The 20461-nt window shown below is 37.7% G+C and overlaps 1 protein-coding gene across 1 annotated transcript in view; it reads left to right on the top strand.

Moving 5' to 3' along the window:
* RALGAPA2 (Ral GTPase activating protein, alpha subunit 2 (catalytic)) overlaps nucleotides 1-20461 on the top strand; it is a 535657-nt gene that overhangs the window by 316404 nt on the left and 198792 nt on the right. The window contains exons 25-30 of the mRNA XM_006860649.1: nucleotides 1891-2019; nucleotides 2949-3007; nucleotides 8426-8534; nucleotides 11181-11291; nucleotides 12570-12638; nucleotides 12768-12905. Of these exons, the coding sequence (XP_006860711.1) occupies nucleotides 1891-2019; nucleotides 2949-3007; nucleotides 8426-8534; nucleotides 11181-11291; nucleotides 12570-12638; nucleotides 12768-12905 (615 nt within the window). The remainder of the gene's footprint in view (nucleotides 1-1890; nucleotides 2020-2948; nucleotides 3008-8425; nucleotides 8535-11180; nucleotides 11292-12569; nucleotides 12639-12767; nucleotides 12906-20461) is intronic.

The following is a 20461-nucleotide window of genomic DNA, read 5'->3' as shown; positions in this document are numbered from 1 at the left end:
TATTATTGATGCAGTGACTCTATCCCTGATATTATTGATGCAGTGACTCTATCCCTGATATTATTGCCCCTTTCTGCTGTGCTGGGATTCTTACTTAGGCTGTATTTCACTAAACTGCCTGATTCCTGTCCCCTCTGATAGTGTCCATTCACAGCACACTCCTCCAGGGCTCAGGTTATGAGATGAGAGCACATGCCATATGGCCTGTGGGTCCCCTCCTACCTACTTGTCTCCCTCCCTCATCTTTGCTCATTTACTCCCACCTTCATGGACAGCTCCTACTCATCCTTTCCAGCTCTTGTTATTGTTGTTAAGTGCCATCAAGTTGGTTCTGACCCATAGTGTCCAGGTATGAACTACTGTAGACTTTGTGGTTTCAAACTGACCTGGCACTGCAGCGCCACACCAGGACTCCTAGTGTGGCTAGGATCCCCGTTCTTAACACCAAACTATTTGAGTGTTTGCTAACCTTCCTAAACAAAACTAGTCACTGCATCATTTTGGGTTGAATAGAATATCCATTTGTATGCCTTTCATTTGACTGTGTGAACCAAGCTGGGTTCAAGGTGAATGTACTGGACACTCATGGTACACCATTGTTGGCCTTCATAGAACATCCATTGTTGCACTGCATTTCACTGTTTATTTGCCTCTACTCCCCCACCAACATACCATACTATCATTTCTCTGAAGATAATAGTATCCCAAGTGCTTAGTAATATAGACTTAGTATGGGCCCAACGATTAGATGACCTGAATATCAAATCCAGGGTCCATCCATCACTTATGAGATATATGAACTTGAAAAGTTATTTAACTTTTCTGAGTCTCAATTTTCTCACATTCAAAATGAAAATAATAATAGTATTCCCCTCATTGGTTGGTTGTTGAGAGGATTCAATGAGGTAATGCATGTCTAACAGTTAGAATAGCACAGAATGAGAACTCTAGAGTGTTAGGACCATCAGTATAATTATTGGCTAATAGTAGATGGGTAGACAGACAGATGGACAAATGAATGAATGCATGACATTTGTTTGCAATATGAGCATCGCATCCTATTCTTGGCTAATTATAGCTACAAGTAAGTGTTGGCTGAGTTAAAATGGAAATCTAGTGAAATGCCTCCTTTAATAATTTACCTAATTCTATTAATGACAACCAAGTAACTGTACTTTGTTGTTGTTGTTAAATGTTGTCGAGTCAGTTCTGATTATAGCAACCCTGTATAGGGTTTCTGAGGAGCAGCTGGTGGGTTTGAACCACCAACCTTGCAGTTAACAATCCAGTGCTTATCCTACAGAACCACACCAGGATTCCATATGTTGTTGTTAAGTGCCGTCAAGTTGGTTATGACCCATAGCGACTTTGTATATAGGGTTTCTGAGGAGCAGCTGGTGAGCTTAAACCGCCAACCTTGCAGTCAGTCCAGTGCATTAACCCATAGTGCCACACCAGGACTCCAGGATTCCATATACTTTACATTATTTCACAAAATAGTTCTTGGTGTGAGACACAGGAAATTTGATCAATGATACCTTCTCTCTTTCCCTAGAATTTGACAGTTAGCTCCACCTATTATTCTTCATTATGAATTTTCCTTAACTCTTATTTACTACTCTTTCAATAGCATGAAAGCTAACAAGAATGTTTTTAAAGAATCATGCCTGAATCATTTGCCTTTGATTGAATGAATCTGAACATCAGTTTTTACAACAATTGTTTTTCTACACATGAAGTAATATCTTTCTTTCCTTTGGAATGTGCCTTTCATTTTGGCAAATGTCTCTTGCTTAAATATTCACCTGGGTGGAAATGATCAGATATCATTTGTCCCTTTTCTGAAGTTTCTAACTTATAAAAATGTGTGTGTTGACTACCTTTGTATAGGCTCCTCGTTCGGAAGCCCTCACCATTCTCGGTTCGCTTGTCTGCTTTCCAAACACTTATCAAGAGATCCCACTGCTACAGTCAGTGCCAGACGTTAATGAGGTTGTCACAGGAACCGAAGATGTCAAGGTAATAATCTATTTTACTGAATCTCAAGTTTAGTATTTAAAAAGTATAGCTGTATAATTATCACTTCCATTATTGTGAATAGATCTACTACTTATCCCTGAAGTTTTGCCAAATACCTTAAATGTTTCAATAGTTGTTTCTAGGAGGAAGAAATTTACTAGATTCAGAACATATTGTTATAACTAATAATTATTTATTTAAAAATTTTTTTACTACATCTGTTTATCATCCCTATGGATCATAATTACATAATGAGTAAGCCTCTGTATTTTATTGGCCTAATTATGCTATGCTGCTTTAGAAAATGAAATGAACTTAAAAAATAATTGAAATAAATATTCAATTTTCACTATTGCCTCATTAAGTAATACTAATATTGTGAAATTCTAAATTATTTCTTGGGGAATAAATGAAAAGTAAGCATTTTTCTCTCTTCAAATGAATGTAGAGCAAATAAAAATGCTTTCAACTCTCAGAATTTATGTAGCTCTCTAAAATACATGATAGTATATAATGTGTTGTTTCCAATTAAAGTCTAAAGTAATGGAGAATTTTCTACCTAGAAATCTCATTTGCTTTGCTACGTTTCCATTGTCCACCCAGGTACATACTCTCCTCTCAGTTTTTATGCTCACTTATTCTCAGTTTCTCAGGGAAGCCCTGGTTGAAACCCCACATTTTTCTGCCCCCATCCTCATCCTTTTGTGTTTCCCTCTCCTAAGAATTTATACCAGAAACTATAGATTTATAATCCATTTTTAATAGTCAACTCACTTTGCGTGTCGGGATAAACCTCTCAGCTTCTCCCTGGTGGAGCTTTTTGTGCTCCGTGGTCATTCCCGAGTTCCTGACCGTCTGGATCATAGTCAGCAGGTGTGAGGAACAAACTGTGAAACTAAGCTTTTATTTTACTTAATTTGTGTTTTTAGCGTTACCTCATAAATATTTTACTGAAGAATGCCATGGAGGAGCCAAATGAATGTGCAAGGTAAATGTTGAATTGAAGGTAAACGGTTTTATAATTTTAACACGCACATGTATATGTGAACAACTAAAGTCAAAAGTCACTGTCTTACACCCACTAAAAAGTATAATAGGAATTTATGTCAAAAATTGCTTTGCTTGATGATATTATATTATTATTAAGTGAATACAGTACACAAGATTATATATAATGTGTTATCTGTGTAAAACAAAGGAAAATTATATGAGTCCAGGTGTGGCACCATAGGACAAGTACTCCACCTTATGATCTGTTTGAACCACAAGATCAGTGGTCCAAATACACCAGCCACTCTACAGAAGCCCTATACAGGGTTGCTATGATAAGAGTCAGAACTTCCAACCTGAGAAACTCATTTTCTGCCACTATATCTGGCAGTATTCTGAAGCTATATATTCTGTATTCTGATAGTATTCCACTGCTTTTCATTGATGTTGTTGTTATATGCCGTGGAGTCGGTTCCTACTCATCCAACCCTGTACAGGGTTTCCAAGGCTGTAAATCTTTACGGGAGCAGAAAGCCTCATCTTTCTCCTGTGGAACAGCTGGTAGTTTCGAACTGCCGACTTTGCGGTTCGCAGACTGATTCATAACCATTATGCTGCCAGAATTCCCTATTCATTGATAGTTTTGGTAAACTAAAATTTTCTAGTTATTTGTCCATTTTTTTAAGTTTGAAATTTACTTGTATATATGTGTTTTTATTCACTTATTACCTTTTATCTTTGTCACATCTATATTTATATCTGCTTTTTAATCTCTAACATTTTTGGACTTAATCTGATTTGTCTTATTAGTCTTGCCAAAGATTTGTCATTTTTATTTTTGTTTTTAAATAATAGATATATCTTTGTTCTCAATTCAAGAATTTTGTTTCCTACTTTCCGTTTATTTTCTTTATATTTTTGCTCTATCAAAAAGTACAGTATTGCTCTGAATCTTTTCTTAAATTGAAATGTCATAAAGCAAAAACAGTTACCATTAATTTGTATGTGAAAAACCAATTTGAGTGTTTCCAGGCCCAAAAATTAACCTACCAAATCATACCAAATAACACATAAAACCTAAAATCACACTTGCATGTAGCATTCAAAAGTACAGTGACTTGATGGTGAGATGTTGAAGTTCCTGGCGACACTACTCTTGCTACATACCTCTTTAATGGTTAACTGCAAAACAAACTCGGAACACTAGTTTCACTTTTCATCTATATTCATAAAGCAAAAATCCTACTCAGATTTCTTTTGGCTAACAAAACAATACTAACATAGGCATAAAGGGATCTTTCAGAAAGAGAGGAATACCTGTATGTGTTTATTTTTTAGGCACTACTTTATTTGTATTTTTAAAGTTTTGATATATAATGTTTTTACCATTTCATTTTAAAGTTTGAAAATTTCCATTTTGATTCCTTCATTGAGTCATGAGATATACACATATACAAACACAAAGAAAAAGGGTGTCTGTAAATAAAGAGATCCTGTAAAAAGGTGAAAATATGATTTGGGATCTGTGAGGGTAAGTCAAAATGTACTGCTACTAGGATTCCAGTTCATATATGCATGGGTGTATTCCAAACATAACATGTTTGAATATGTCTCTGCTATCTCTGATGGCTGCAGACACATTTTCTCATTAACCCGCTTGACTTAGTTTAGTTCTTGTTAAGTGCTATTGAATCAGTTCTGACTCATAGGGACCCTGTGTAGGGTTCCCAAGGAGTGGCTGATGGGGTAGAACCACAAGTGTTGTGATTCGTAGTCCAGTGCTGAGCCACATCACCCCAGTACTCCTTCTTGTTGTTGTTCAGTGCCATCGAGTTGGTACCGACCAACCCATAACGACCTTATGCACAGCAGAACGAAACACTGCCCGATCCTGGGCAAGCCTCACTACTGTTGCCACGCTTGAGTCCATCGATGCTGTCACTTGGCCAATCCATCTCGTTGGGGGTCTTCCTCTTTTTCTCTGACCCTCCACCTTACCAAACATGATATCCTTCTCCAGAGATTGGTCCCTCCTGACAATATTTCTGAAGTATGATAGACGAAGTTTGGCCGTCTTGGCCTCCAAGGACGCCTTCTTGGATCTGTTGGTTCTTTTGGCAGCCCATGGCACTTTCAATATTCTCCTCCAACACCATAACTTAGTGTGTCTTAAAAAAAGAAAAGGGATTACTTTTTGGGCCATGCTGGGGGAGAGGGGGCATTTTTTAGGTCAAAGCTATTAACACATTTTTAACAAAACTCAAGTGGTGTCTTCCAAAATCACTGAAGCTTTCCTTTGCAACAGCTTACTGAATGTTACCCCATAGAATAAAATGGGTTTTAGTTGATTAGGAAGACCTCACTGTTGATCCAAAAGAGGTTTGTTAACCTCAGCAAATAAGTAAACCGTATAGAATTCCAGAATGCTTGGAAGAAGACAATAGAATTGCCATCGATGCAGTAACTACTGAAGTTAGGATCTCACATGAATGAGCATTTTCAATTTTAAATGAACACCTTGGCCTCATCAAGTTTTTGTCTTGAGTGCCAAAATTGTTGCGCAAAGATAAGCTAGCTCAGAGCTGAGCCTTCCATCAGTCTTCAAAAACAATATCAAAGCTATAGAAGAAAATTTTATACAACAAATTTTAATCAGGGGCAGCTTTTGCATTTACTTCATAACAACAACAGGATCCAGAGAGTAAGGTGTAATTAAAGTGGTGGTTTCTGAGGGGATCTGCTAAATTAAGTTAACTTCAAAGCAGGGAAGGTTATAGTGACTGATTTTTTGGATCACATAGGAGTAATCTTGATAGATTTTCTCAAAAACAATTATGAGGACTCTGGTAGCGTAGTGGTTACGAATCGGGCTGTGAACCGCAAGGTCAGCAGTTCGAAACTACCAGCGGCTCCACGGGAGAAAGAGGAGGCATTCTACTCCCGTAAAAGATTTACAGCCTCGGAAACCCTGTGCAGGGTCGCTATGAGTCGGAACCGACTCCACGGCACATAACAACAACAAATTATAAGTTTTAATGAAATTAAAAACTGCATTGGTAAGAAAATGGCTAGGAATGTTGTGCAAAAGTAGCAAGAGCTATCCTATGAGAATTTTGTTGGGAAACCTTACCTCATTTGCCTTCCAGCCTTGATCTTGCCCCTTCATATTTCTTTTTGTTCCCAAAACAAATAACAATGAAAAGGATTACAATTTGAGTATCTCAAGGATGCCCAAACTGCCATTTTGATGTGGTTTAAATTAAAGAGCGTAGAAGTCTCTATGGAAGGATTAGAAAGATGGTAATACCACCTTCAGAAATGGATAGACCTAGCTGGAGGATATGTTAAGAAACAATAGCTTTGCATTTTGATATTTTTTGTTCAGTAAAGATTTCTATGATTTTCTTAAGCAATACTTTTTGACTAACCTTCATAATTTTATACATTTTAGTAGATTGAATAATCATAGTTTGGATTGAACTAGAGGGAAATAGAGCTTTCAAAAGAATACCAAGTACATTGAATGACTGCAAACGAAGAATGTAAAGAGCACTTTCGAGATTAAGAATAAAAATAGGGATTAGGCAAAGAGAAAGAGATTGAGACAGTTCAGATTGCGCTGGACTGCAAGGTCGGTTTGAACAGCAAGGTAGGCAATTTAAGCTAACCAGCTGCTCCTTGGAAACTCTATACAGGGTTGCTATGGGTCGGAAGTGACTCGGTGGCATACAACAATAACATGCAGTAAAGAGTTCTCCTGATGTGGTGTTGTAGGATCAGCACTGGACTGCAAACCACTAGGTCAACAGTTCACACCCACCAGCTGCTCCTTGAAAACCCTATATGGGGTTGCAATGAGTTGGAACTGACTTGATGGTACTTAACTAGAATAAGACAAGAACAATGCAGTAAAGAAAGCTAAGGGTTAGGATCATACAGAACTCCTCTATAATAATGGTGCTGATAAATAAAAGAAAAACCTGACACACCTCGTAATTGAGTTATACTGCTTTTATGGAGTTGGCTTGGTCCCTTTTATGGAGTGGAACAGTGACATGATCCCCAAGGGGGTTTTAATCCATGTAAATAAACTATAAAGAACTTCATCTGTTCTGGTTGGACATGTCAGAATCTTGTGAAATATGATACAATCTAAAAGTACTGATTTTTTTAAATTATTTTATTTCAGTGAAGGTGTATACATCAGAACATACTCAAAATGCAGTGTTTTTCAACGCAAAATGATAGTAAATACAAAGGAACTTTCAGTATGAAGTCCTGAGCAGTTAGTACCATTTGATTGGCATTATACTTATTCTCTTGTTATACAATACAGCAGATGCAGATAACATTTTAGACCATTTCTCAGTAGTTTGAGTCCTCTTTTTGTTCTGAAAAGGAATCCTGGTGCCTCAGTGGTTAAGCACTTGACTGCTAACTGAAAGTCAGTGGATCAAACCCACCAGTTGTTCCAGAGGAGAAATGTGTGGCTATCTGCTTCCATAAAAATGTATAGCTTTGGAAACTCTACAGGGCAGTTCTGTTTGATCCTGTATTGTTATTGTGGTCTGAATCTACTTGATGGCCATGGGTTTTTGTTCTGAAAATGAGCAGATTTGGAAGCAGGTATTTGAATTTTTGTATATGTCATCAAAAGAAAATTGACAGAAAGATCATTTTATCATTTTTGTATCATTACACAAAACAGTGAACCATATCGATTCCAAAGAGTACTACCACTTAAAATTGATCTATGTTGTTGTTGTTGTTAAGTGCCATCAAGTTGGTTCAGACCCATAGTGACCCTGAACAGGGTTTCCGAGGCTGTAAATCTTTACGGGAGCAGAAAGCCTCATCTTTCTCCCGCAAAGCAGCTGGTAGTTTCATACTGCTGACCTTGCGGTTCGCAGCCCTATTCGTAACCACTGCGCTACCAATTTTTGAAGGATTATGCTAATTGAAGACTATTATTGTTTAAAAGATAAAACAAATATATTTTGAGAGTTGTATTCAAATATGTATTAAAATAAACCACAGGGTTTGTCTTCTGTTTGTGGTGTAGATGTTGTGCATCTTATTGTAAGGAAAACAATTACAAACTCAAAAACATCAATAGTTTTCTAAGATTCTTATTTTTGATTCCTCAAAAATGTCTAGGAATATGAACTATAAAATACTAGTTTAAATTAAAATAAGTGATATGAAAATTAACGAAAAATAGGCCATTTGATTTTTAAATAACTAAATACTTACCAATAGCAAGATTCTTATTTGTCCTAAAAACTGACCCATTAAGGGTAACTTTTCTCTCAGTGAGATGTGCTATGAATGTAAAGTATAAGTTTTGCTATTTTGAAGTATTTCCTCATTATTTAATATCTTAAGTTTCATGATAGTTTTCCTTTTTTAAAAAAAGATGCATTGCCATTTGTTCTCTCGGGGTCTGGATTTGTGAAGAACTTGCACACTGTACAAGCCATCCACAGGTGAAAGAAGCCATCAATGTGATAGGCGTAACTCTAAAGGTATTTACCAATTCATGATGTTTATTTAACAGTAAACCAGAACAAAGGTATTGAGATTAATTTTAGTTTACATTAGTCAGTCCTGTCTTTGTTTGAGGTGGTGATTCAAAGTTCTTTATTCTGAAAGCTGTGTTGAATTTACTGTGAGGGTCTCAGGAGAGGCCACATAAGTCTGCTTGCTCATCAAGAACCTGGGCATTTCCCAACCCAACCTTTGTGCCTGGTTTCCTGGTTGCTCTGGTGGCTGGGTAACTCCTGCATAAGGAGGACACTTGTTATCTGCGAGGTAGAGTCACAAGAAAATGGGCTTTCCTGCCCTGATCTCCACAGCAGGACCACAGAAAGACCTCAACAGCTGCAAGCCAGGGGTCCTGAATACTAGGGACCATGTGGATACTCAAACTTAGACATTTTTAGGACATCTTTCCTTGTTTGTTAATAAAAAGAACTATTATTTATTGGTTACTTAGTATTGGGCCAGATTAATAGTAAATTATCTAAATACTTTCATCAGACTTCACCATAGCTCTGTAAGGTAGATGTTACAGTCCCTAATTTACACCCACGAAAACAGGCCTAGAGAAATTGAGTCATTTGTCCACAGCCATGCACCAAAAGCATATCTGTGCAGCATTATAGTCACACCTGAGCTTTTAAATGGGCTGATAGACTGCTTCTGAAACAAGTGCTCAGAGTCTGCCAGCCATTCCCTAGCTCCTGCTTAGAAATAATGGTGACAGTAAGCATTCTTGCTATTTCTACTTCCAGATTTAGCAAGGGCCTTGTCTCTGCCAGCCACTGTGCTCATGCTTTTGTGCAGTTCGCAGTTGTGAGATAAATGTTGTCATTGTATTAATGGAGGTGATAACTGAACTTTCTCAAAACTCCAGAGCAAAAACCTGAATGATCCTACGTTCCAACCTTGAGCAGTCCAGCATATACTAGTCCCTTCTTGTTGCCACACTGAGCGCCTCACTGTTGCCTCTGATAACTCCTCTCATCACATTCCCGTGACCTGTTCTGGCTTCCTGAACCATGCCAGCTTTGTCCTTCTGCCCGGTGACTTTTTCCAGTGTCGTACAACAGAAACATTTCCAGTGATCCTGGTTCCACTTACTCTTCAAATACACCATATATTTCCTTTAACAGGCTGTGTTAGGCATCAGGGATGTAATAGTGAACAGGAAAATAAACTCATAAAGGAACAAGCAAGCAATCCCTAAGATCAGCTCCCAGAGTCATTCATGCTATCATGCAACTAGAACAGGGAGCAGGGTAAAGCTGAAGAGCTGGTGTTGGGGAGAATTCCTGGGGATGGTCGCAGTGACCTCATGCAAAAGATGTCTGAAGATGTAGCGGTGTCATCCACGTTCATCGTGAGGCATGAGCGTCCCAGGTAAAGCTGGGAGCAGGTGCAAAGGCTCTGGGTTAGAAATAAGAGTATTTGAGGGATGGAGAGAGGCTAGTGGGGGCCAGGTCATCTGGGGTCTGTGTGGCCAGAGTGAGACTGAATAGCTCTTGGGGGCAGATACCTCAGTATGGGTGTACATAGCTATTTATTCTGTACTATTTAAGTTAATTACCTTTCCCTTACCTTCCTCCTTATCCTATATATGTGTCACTGTGGTGCTCAATATAGCCTATCTGTAGTTTTGTGTGGTGCAAATGTCAAGGTTGTCCATATCACATGGCACAGAGCTCCTGGTATGGAAGTATGTATCCAGAGGTTTCCCTAGAGTTCTGGTGTGGCGCTGTAGGATAAGCAAACTCCTAACCACAAGGTTGGTAGTTCAAGCCCATGAGCTGTTTCTTGAAAAGCCTATACCGGGTCGCTATGAATCAGAACCTACTCAACAGCAGTTAACAATAGCAGGAACATGAGGTCAGCAACAAGCCTTTCTGCTCTAGATACTTAGGTGTGGTTAGCAGTGTGGCCAGAAAAGGGTGCCCTCACCCCTTTCATGCATCCCAGCATGGAGAAGTGTGATAGCCAAGGGACCTTACAGATTGCATCCCTTGAAATGCTAGCTCAAAAGAACAGAACCTCTCAAAGACTTTGGTGGTCACCTTAAAGCACATATTCAAAGTAATTAATTATGTTCTAACCTGTGAATTATTTTTTTGTAGTTTCTAATATCACACATTTCTTAGTATTTTACATGGTTTAAGTTTTCTTTCACAGGCTAGAAAGTCATTTGCTCAAATTCCTGTTTCTCCATGTGTATAATGAAGATAACACCTACCTTGCAGAGCTGTTAATGAAGATTTTTCAATGAGAGAATTAGTAAAATTCTCATAAAAGCTTCCACACACAGTGGATACCCAGTAATGCATTACATTTTAATTTCCTCTCATTTATCAGAAGTATGATTTATGTGATCTGAAGAAGGCATATGAAATATGGTTTAAACTTACAAATGATTAAATGACAGATACTTACTTCTGTAGAATGTTAATATAACTAGGCTCAATAAGAGGCAGTTAGAGAATGATGGTTTGTGTAATCATGTGTAAGCTATCTGGTAATAGGACATATTTTTCATCAATTTATGCAAAACAAACATGTAACCCTATATTGATCTTCCTAAGGAATCATATGCTTATTTAGTTATGTTATTTGTGTTTGTGTTTTGTTTCCTTTAATAGTTTCCTAACAAAACTGTGGCTCAAGTAGCTTGTGATGTGCTTCAGTTGTTGGTTTCCTACTGGGAAAAGCTTCAAATGTTTGAAACTTCTATGCCTCGGAAAATTGCAGAAGTAAGTCTTTTTTTTGTAATTATAAAACATAATAAGCATTTCTTTTTTTTTTTATTTGATAGTTAATTAATTGTAGACGTTCAAATAACTGTTAGAGAAACTACTATAAAACTGCCACATGAATTGTTTGTTGTAAGATTATATTGAATAGGTTCTTGATGTCAAGTATGTGGAAAGAAGCCCCCAGTGTCCCAGGGCAGAGGCATACACTTGGGAAGTTTGAAAGGCAGGCACTACTACAACAAAGAGACTTTTTGTCAATGGAACTTCATTTATCGAAAGCAATTTGGTTGGTTCCAACAAGGAATAGGCAGCTTGTTATGATGCCCTTCCAGTGGCCAGGGATTGTCTAAAAGAGGACTCTCTGGCCAACTACAGCCCTGAACCATGCTTTCTGCAATAAGCTTGATTACCAACCAATAATGGTATTACTCTTACAATAACTTCAGTGGGATGTTTGTAGGGGAGGGAGACAAAAAGCATAGGAAGAATCATCTGAACAGTAAGGCTCCGGAGCTTGGTTACATTTGATGGTGTTTGCTCTCACCCAATTACTCATCTTCTATAGGTGTCAAGTGGTAAGGCACATCCATTTCTGGAAACTTTCATAGCTGCCCTTTTAAAAACATACTCTGTTGTTTACACATCTAGTGGTAACTCTTCAAGGAAATTTGATTTTTCCCCATGTGGTTTTTCAGAGACAGAAAGAGAAGAGGCAATATTGATTTATTTTCTCTCAGCCCTAGACAAATTTCATTGGTGAGATCATTTTGTTTTCTCAGGGACACATGACCTTGAATGACCTAGAGTGAAATGGAGCTTTGGGCATAAGAATATAAGATATTGTAAAATCTAAAGTTCGATTTTAAGGCAACCAGATAATTTATCATTTAAACAAGAATGCTGTTGAGAATAAAAGGCATGCTCTGCCAAGACAACCAGTGGAGACATCTGGTAACTTATAAGAAAATTGAATTTTATCATTTTTAGTGTGAAAGGTGTGAGGACTAACAGTGTTCATGGGGTAAATGCAGAGAGAAATGTTGCTTCCGTCCACTGTGATCCCCAGCACTAGGATGGGGTAGAAATCAAGCATGGTCCCTGGTTCTCCTAATTTCAAGATCATACATAACCCTTGATTGGCTCTTTACTTTGATCACCTTTTCATGAGTAGGCTTGAAGCAAGGTTTATTCATAAGGCCATCTTGGAACTCTTCACCTATGACTTCCAACACTATTACTATAGACTGTTTGATTGGGGATTTATTTTGTATGCAGATCCTTGTGGCCACAATCGCTTTTCTTTTACCAAGTGCAGAATACTCGTCAATGGAAACAGATAAGAAGGTAGGTGACACATTATCTAGCTAAATTTTCCCTACCTTTTTTGTTTTTCTCAATGTATGAATGCTACATAGCATGCTATGTAGTGAAGTTGAAAAGACTGTAGTATAAAATACTGTGTCTTTCTTTCAGTTTATTGTTTCTCTGCTCCTTTGCCTGTTGGACTGGTGCATGGCATTACCAGTGCCAGCCCTTCTTCACCCAGTATCAACAACCGTCCTGGATGAGCAGCATATGACCAGAGCCCCCTTGTTGGATTACATCTACAGGGTGAGTGCTCACCTAACTTCAAAGTAGTATACTGCGAGTTTCAGAGAATTACCAGAATATGTTTTATGCATTTATTGAAATGACCTTCTGAAATGGATTTACAGTTGGTTACGTATTTCAAAAGAAATATATAATAGAATAACTAAGAATTAAAAACGGAAGATATACACAGAGAAGCAGTGGTTACCAAATTAAAGATGCATGCATTTTGCATGACTTAATAATATGCTACTGGTCAGAATTGCCCAATTTTCATGGAACATGATCTATGTCTACTCAATTTACGGGGGGGAAAAAACAATCTTGTATATATTTTAAGGAAAATCCACAGCATTAGCTTGAAAAATCTATTTATTCAAGGAACAAGAAGGCCAAAAGAAAAAATAAAAATTACCAAGGTCCTAATGAGCTCTTCGCTGTATACAATCTTAAGAAAGAATTTAAGGAAATAATTAGCCTTGACAGTGTTACAGCACATAAAGTATACTACTTTCACTCGCCATCACCACCTTTCCTTCAACCTCCACTCCAAGTTACTAGGCATGCCCTTTGTCCTGGGCCTTCTATGTTGGCCTTCATAGCCTCTTGTAAAAACCTCACCTGCCTGTCTTTTTTATTTTTGAAGTTTTTATTGTGAATTGAGTGTAAGTTTGCAGGGCAGATCATCAGTTTTACATTCAACAAATCATACACCTTGTTTCATTACAATGATTATAATCCTCTCCATGTACCATCAGTTAACAGTATCTCTCTATTCATTTTAGCTCTTTTATTTATTTTTTTGTAAACATTCAGGCATATATAATAATTTATACCACCAAAGGGCACATTCTGCAAATCTGCCTCCTGGCCACCAGCTCTCAGTCCCTCTCTTCCCATGAATCTAGAGTCCTCAGCTACTCCCTCTCTCCATGTTCCCATCTCTGCCTCCATCTTTGGTGTGGCTGCTTCTCTGGATAAGGTCCCACCTTCTGCTTGTGCTCTTCTCTCTTGATGGTCCTAGGGTCCTCTGTTTCTGGACTGTAAGATTAACCACTCCCCTGTTTTTGTTACACAACTTCTACATTTACAATTGTGACAGTCGCAATTACTCAGGATAACAGTTACTCACTATTGAATCATAAGACTCTTATCCCCGTTTCTTTTGACCAGACCCATCTAAACAAGATGAATACTATTCAGTGGGTACTATATCTTCCCTCACACGCTCTTAAACTAAATTCTGTCTTGAAAGCCTGTAAGCCAGTCACTTTGTGCCTTCATTGCACCCACATTTTAGGTAGCTAGTATCTAAGTTGCCTGTCCCTGTCTACCCTGTGTACAGAGGGGATATCATAGACACTTGATAATGAAGACTCCTTTTCTCTCTGTTGGTATTTAGGGCTACTACCTCCCTGAATATAGGTCAAGTTCATCAAATTGTAACAATTTACCTTCATTTCCTTTATTTAAAAAAAAAAAAAAACAATTTAAAAAAATCTTCCTCTAGTCGAGTTCTGATTATCAAGCCATCACGGCTAGGTCAAATGGGTACTATGTGCAAGTTTAGGGTTCTTATGCATCTCCCCTCATTTCAAAGATATCGTCCGATGATTTCTGAATTCCGTTGGGTCACCTCTCTTTGGAATGGGCACAGATATGGATCTCTTCCAATCAGTAGGCCAGATAGTTTGGCTTGGGCCAGTTAAATTAACTACAGTCATTTAAATTCATCTCTCTAAATTATTATTTTAGATAACTTCTCTTAAAATGGTTTTACCAATGTAAAAGTCAGCTCACTTTGACATGATTTATGAATTAGTGGAAGAACTTGATTAATTTTTATAAAATAAGTACTCAGATCTAGCAACAGAACATTTCTAGCATCCCAGAAGCCCTTATTGTGTCTACTTCTAGTTTCTGCCCCCATACACGTACCATTGGGTAACACTATATGAACCACTCAGCAGCATCAATTAGTTTTGCCTAGGTTTGAACTTTATGTTAATAGAACCATATTCTTTTTTGTCTGGCATCTTTCAGTCAAAATTATTTTTTGAAGGAGTCAATCATTCTCTTATGAATAGTTGTAGATTTTTCACTCATTGATACATAAGAAAGTAAAAAAAATACTGCTAGTAGGGTTCTAGTTCATACATTCAAGGGCTTATTCCAAATGAAACATGTTTAAACATGTCTCTACAATAAGTAGATGGCTAAAGACAAGTTTTCTGAGTAATACACTTATCTTAGTTTCATTAGGGTGCCTTCTAAACAAAGTCTTAATAATCAGAAAGGTGGCTTCCAATGGTGTCTGCCTGGCCAGTTAAATTCAAGACATAAAAGTTCGCTCGTGAGATGATAGTGAATGTTTTGGGGAACTCCAGAGGGATAATCTTGATAGATGTTCTTAACAGACACAGAATAAACACAGAGGTTATTATGAAGAAGCTTTAAGAAAATTGAAAATTCCATTGGTGAGAAAAGGCCAGGAAAGTTATACTTGGGAATTTTCTTCCCCCCCCCCATCATGACAATGCACCTATTCATTCTTTGAGTGTAACAAAGAACGTCATAGGAGAATTTTGTTGTTGAAAATTTTCTCCATCCATCCTCCAGCCCTGATCTTTCCCCTTCAGACTTGTTTTTTTTTTTCTCCAAATGCAAAAAACAGTTGTTGTTGTGTGCCACGGAGTCGGTTCTGATTCATAGCAACCCTGTACAGGGTTTCCGAGCCTGTAAATCTTTATGGGAGCAGAAAGCCTCATCTTTATCTCGCGAACAGCTGGTAGTTTCAAACTGCTGACCTTGCAGCTCGCAGCCCAATTCATAACCACTATGGAAAAGGATCGTAATTTGAGTCCTTCAAGGATATCAAAACTTGCATTTTGACATGGTGAAAACATAAAGCACAGAATTCTTTAGGGAAGAGATAGACGGAAACACCTTCAGAAGTATATAGATTTAGATGAAAGATATGGTAAGAAACAATAGCTTCACATTTTGTTATTTTTGTGTAGTAAGGGTTTCTGTGATTTTGTAGCAATAATTCTTAACTTACCCTCATATAGTATTGTGCATTGAGAATGTTGTGGTTGTTAAGTGTTGTCGGGTTGATTCCGATTCATTGAAAAGCTGTATAAGGTTTCCAAGGTTTTAAATCTTTACAGGAGCAGAAAGCCTCATCTTTCTCCTGCGTAGCAGCTGGCAGACTTGCAATTTATTTATCATTGTTATTGTTGATAGACATTTGGGTAGTTTAGAGTTCTAGACCATAAAAACAGACTTCAGTGAATACACTGATATATCATTTTTGTTTGCAAATTATATTTTTCTTTAGTTTCTAAAGTATTACCTTGATTTTCCTAAAAATTTAGTTTTGTTTTCTCTCTTGGATTATTTCAAATTCAATGCAATGATTATTTCATTTATACATTTTGGGATGCTCCAGATGATTTGTGTTTGTGTAGCTTTATATATAAACACAAATGCACAAACAAATGTAGATAGAGCATCTGTCTGACATTAAGCTGGTATATTCTTGAGAGTAAAATTGCTGGAATACATATATTCTACTATGCTAGGGAAGAGTCCTGGTATGGTGCTGTAGGATAGGCACTGAACTACTAACCACGAGGTCGGTGGTTCACACCCACTACCAACTCCTTCATAAGGTCGCTGTGAGTCAGTACTGATTCAACCGCACTTAACAACAACTTCAATAGAGAAGGCCAAATAATTTTCTAGAGTGGTGACACTAATTTTACCACTGTCACTTTCTAACAATTGGATATATAGTATATTCCATTGTTTCAATTTTCATTTTTATACTTATGCATTTGTTTTCAACTTTTTATTGTGAATTGAGTGAAGATAACAGACAAGATCATCAGCTTTACGTTCAACCAATCATACGTTTTGTTTCATCTCAAAGATTACACTCCCCTCCTATAACACCCCACTGCTTTCCATTTACATCTGATATTTCACAAACCAAAAAATCAAAAATATTTGATGTTCACATACAAAAAAAAAAATGTGTATGTATATTCATTTAAATGTCCAGAGGGCACATTTTGCAAGCCAGCCTCCTGCCTGAAGGTATAGAGCCTTTCTCAGGCCATGGACCTAGAGTCCTCAGCTGCTCTATCTCTCTATGCCATCGCCTCTGCCATTGTCTCTGCTGTCACTGCTTTTCTGGATAGGATCTCATGCTCTTCCTCCTTGATGGCCCTAGTGTCCTCTGTTAATAACACAAAAGATTAACTATTCCCTCATTTCAGTTGTACATCCTCTGTAATTACAGTAGTGACAACTGTGATTAATCCTGATAACAATTTCTCAAAATTGATTCATAAAATCCTATCAACACCATCCCCCACCCCCTTTTACAAGATCCATTTGGAAAAAGAGGAAAACCATTCAGTGGTGACTCTACCTTACCCCCCTTGATTGAAGAATCCTTCTATTTCATTGGAATTTTGAGCAAGTATATCCATAAGCAAAGATCCAGGTCTTACTCTTCAACTGGTCAGCTTCTGGTCAGCTAGCCATCCAAGTTATCTAAAGTGGGTACTATCTGCAACTTTGAGAGTTCACAAATGCCTCCCCACACTTCAGACCAGCTGTCCACTTCACTCTCAGCTCTAACCCCCAGTGGCTAGGTCAGTGTCCATGGGTTCAGGAATTCACATATCTCCCTAAACTTCAGACCAACCAGTACTTCCTCTTCTCTCTCTCATCTCAAGGTCAACAGGTGCCTATGGAAAATGATCATACTCAGCCCATGTCTTCATTACTGCATGTCCCCCACTTCTACTCACAAGTAGACAAGGGTGGTCACCAGAGAGCATACTAGGCTGCTCATGGATTCCTTTGAGTTTCAGTCTTACAAGGGAGTTTTCCCTGATGGGCTTTCTTGCCTCCAAGGAAAACAGCATGCTTGATGTTCTAATATTCAAACAGTCTGGGGTTTTTTTCTGCTAGTCTTTCTTCCAATAAGTATTTTCTGTTCTTCTAGCCATTCTGAGTTGGTCTGTATGTCTTTTTGAGTGGGAATGTCCTACCTCAGAAGGTTTTGGGTAGGACTCATGATTCTACCTAATGCTACATACTCCACAGAGTCTTAACAAGAAGTCTTATTTCATGGGCAAATTCTAATTCCCCTTTTAGCTAATCCAATCAGTTATAGGTGGAAGACATACTTATAAGCGTTCTGTAATCAGATTTCCCAGTATGCATTTCAATCACACTTAAGTATCTATTTTACAATAGTAGGCAGGGGAAACCAATATCCATAAGACTGTCAAACACCTTAACATTATTTCCCCTCCTTTACCCAGTCAGACTCTTAACTTATCTTGATTCCTGTATCACAGCGTACTGTTGTTCCAAGGTTGTGCAATGCACTGGTCTGCAAAATCAATTTGAAGCACAAGTTGGTGGTTCAAGCTCCCCAGCTCCTCTTCGGAAAGCCTATGCAGGGTAGCTGTGGGTCAGAACCAACTAGACAGCACTTAATAGTCTTACCCTATTTTCATTCTTCATCTACCACCCTACCTCTTCTTGTATACTGTCCTCTCCCTCCTTGTATATTGCCCTCCCTGTCACCCATGCTGTCATGTGTCTAGCCCGGATCTTGTGAATAATTGTCTCCTCCCTTCCACCCCTGGAAGGCATCAAAAGAGTTTTTCTTTTAATATGGAAATCTTTTCTTAAGCTTTTATAATAATGGTCTCAGGCAATAATTGTCTTTTTGTGATTGACTAATTTCACTCGCTAGGGATCTCAAGGTTCATCATGTTATGAGGTGTTTTTTTGTTTGTTTGGAGCTTCATCTTTATTCTTCAAGGTTGCATAGTATTCCATTGTGTATATGTACCAAAGTTTGTTTATCCATTTTTACATTGAGAGGCACTTAGGCTGTCTCCATCTTTTTGCTATTGTGAATACTGTTGCAATGAACATTGGTGTGTATATAGTTACTCATCTTCTGGCTCATATTTCTTGTGTATATATACCAGGTAGAGGAATTGCTGATCATATGGTATTTCTTTTCCAACTTTCTGAGGATTTACCATACTATTTCCAGTATGGTTGAACCAGTAATGTAGAAGGGTCCAGTCCCTTCACACCTCGCCAACATTTGTTGTTTTCTGGGTTGTTGTTTTTTTTTTTTAACTTCGCTGTTAATGCTCGTGTGATTCCTCATTGTTGTTTTGATTTGCATCTCCTGGTGTGGCACTGTGGGTTAATGTGCTGGACTGAAAAGTTAGTTTGAACCTCAAAGTCGGTGGTTCAAGCTCACCAGCCACTTCTCAGAAACCCTATACAGGGTCACTATGGGTCGGAACTGACTTGATGGCACTTAACAACAACAACAATGACAAATGATTGTGAACATTTCTTCATGTTTGTTGACTTCCTGAATGTCTTCCTTGGTGAAGAATCTGTTCATGTCCTGTACCCAGTTTTTAATTGGATTATTTGTCTTTTTCGTAAAGGTGTTGTAGTTTCCTATAGATTTAAGAGATTATCCCCTTGTCTGATATGTTGTTACAATAAATATTTTACCAATCGTTAGGCTCCCTTTTAACTCTTTGGTGAAATCTATTGATGCACATAAGTTTCTGATTTTAGTATGTCCCAGTCATCTACTTTGTCTTCTTTTGTTTGTGTTTTGCCATGTTTGATAGTCTATATATGCCATGTATTAGAATCCCTAAATTTGCCCCTATTTTTCACTGATGGTCTTTATAGGTCTGGAATTTACATTTAGGTCTTTACACTATGTTGTTAGTTTTTGTATATTGTGTGAAATATGGGTCTTTTTCCATCCTTTTGCAAAATCAATTTCATGTTTTGCCAGCACCATTTGTTGATGAGACTATCCTTCCCTATTTATTATATTTTGGCCGTTTGTCAAGGGTCATTTGACTTTATGTGTATGGATTTACTTTGGCATTCTCAATTTTGTTCTATTGATCCATGTGTTTTTCATTTTAGCAGTACCCGGCTGTTTTGATCACTGTGGCCGTGTAGTAAAATTTGAAATCAGGGAGTGAGAGGCATCCAACTTTGTTCTTCTTAAGCAGTGCTTTTTCCAATTCTAAGGTCTCTTTCTATAGAAAGTCGGTGATTGGCTTATCCATCTCTTTAAAATATGTTGTTGGAATCTGGATTGGGATTGAGTTATATCTGTAGATTGCTTTGGGTAGTGTTAACGTTTTCACAATGTTAAGTCTTCATATCGACGAGCGTGATCTATTTTTCTGTTTTTTAAAATCTTTTATTTTCTTGTGGGTAGTGTTTTATAGTGTTCTTTGTATAGGTCTTTTGTTTCTCTAGTTACATTTATTCCTAAGTATTTTATACTTTGTGTGGGTATCTTAAATGGTATTGTTTCCCTAATTTCCTTTTAAGAGCAGTCTTTATTAGTATAGAGGAATCCAACTGATTTTTGTATATTTATTTTATACCTAACCACTTTGCTGAATCTTCCAATGAGTTCCAATAATTTTTTTGCTGAGTCTTTGGGATTTTTTATGTATAGGATCATTTTATTTCAAGTAGAGTTT

The sequence above is a fragment of the Chrysochloris asiatica genome, unplaced genomic scaffold (genome assembly GCF_000296735.1).
Source record: "Chrysochloris asiatica unplaced genomic scaffold, ChrAsi1.0 scaffold00039, whole genome shotgun sequence".
In the NCBI taxonomy this organism is placed as follows: domain Eukaryota; kingdom Metazoa; phylum Chordata; class Mammalia; order Afrosoricida; family Chrysochloridae; genus Chrysochloris; species Chrysochloris asiatica.
This window is presented reverse-complemented; position numbering and strand designations above follow the sequence as displayed.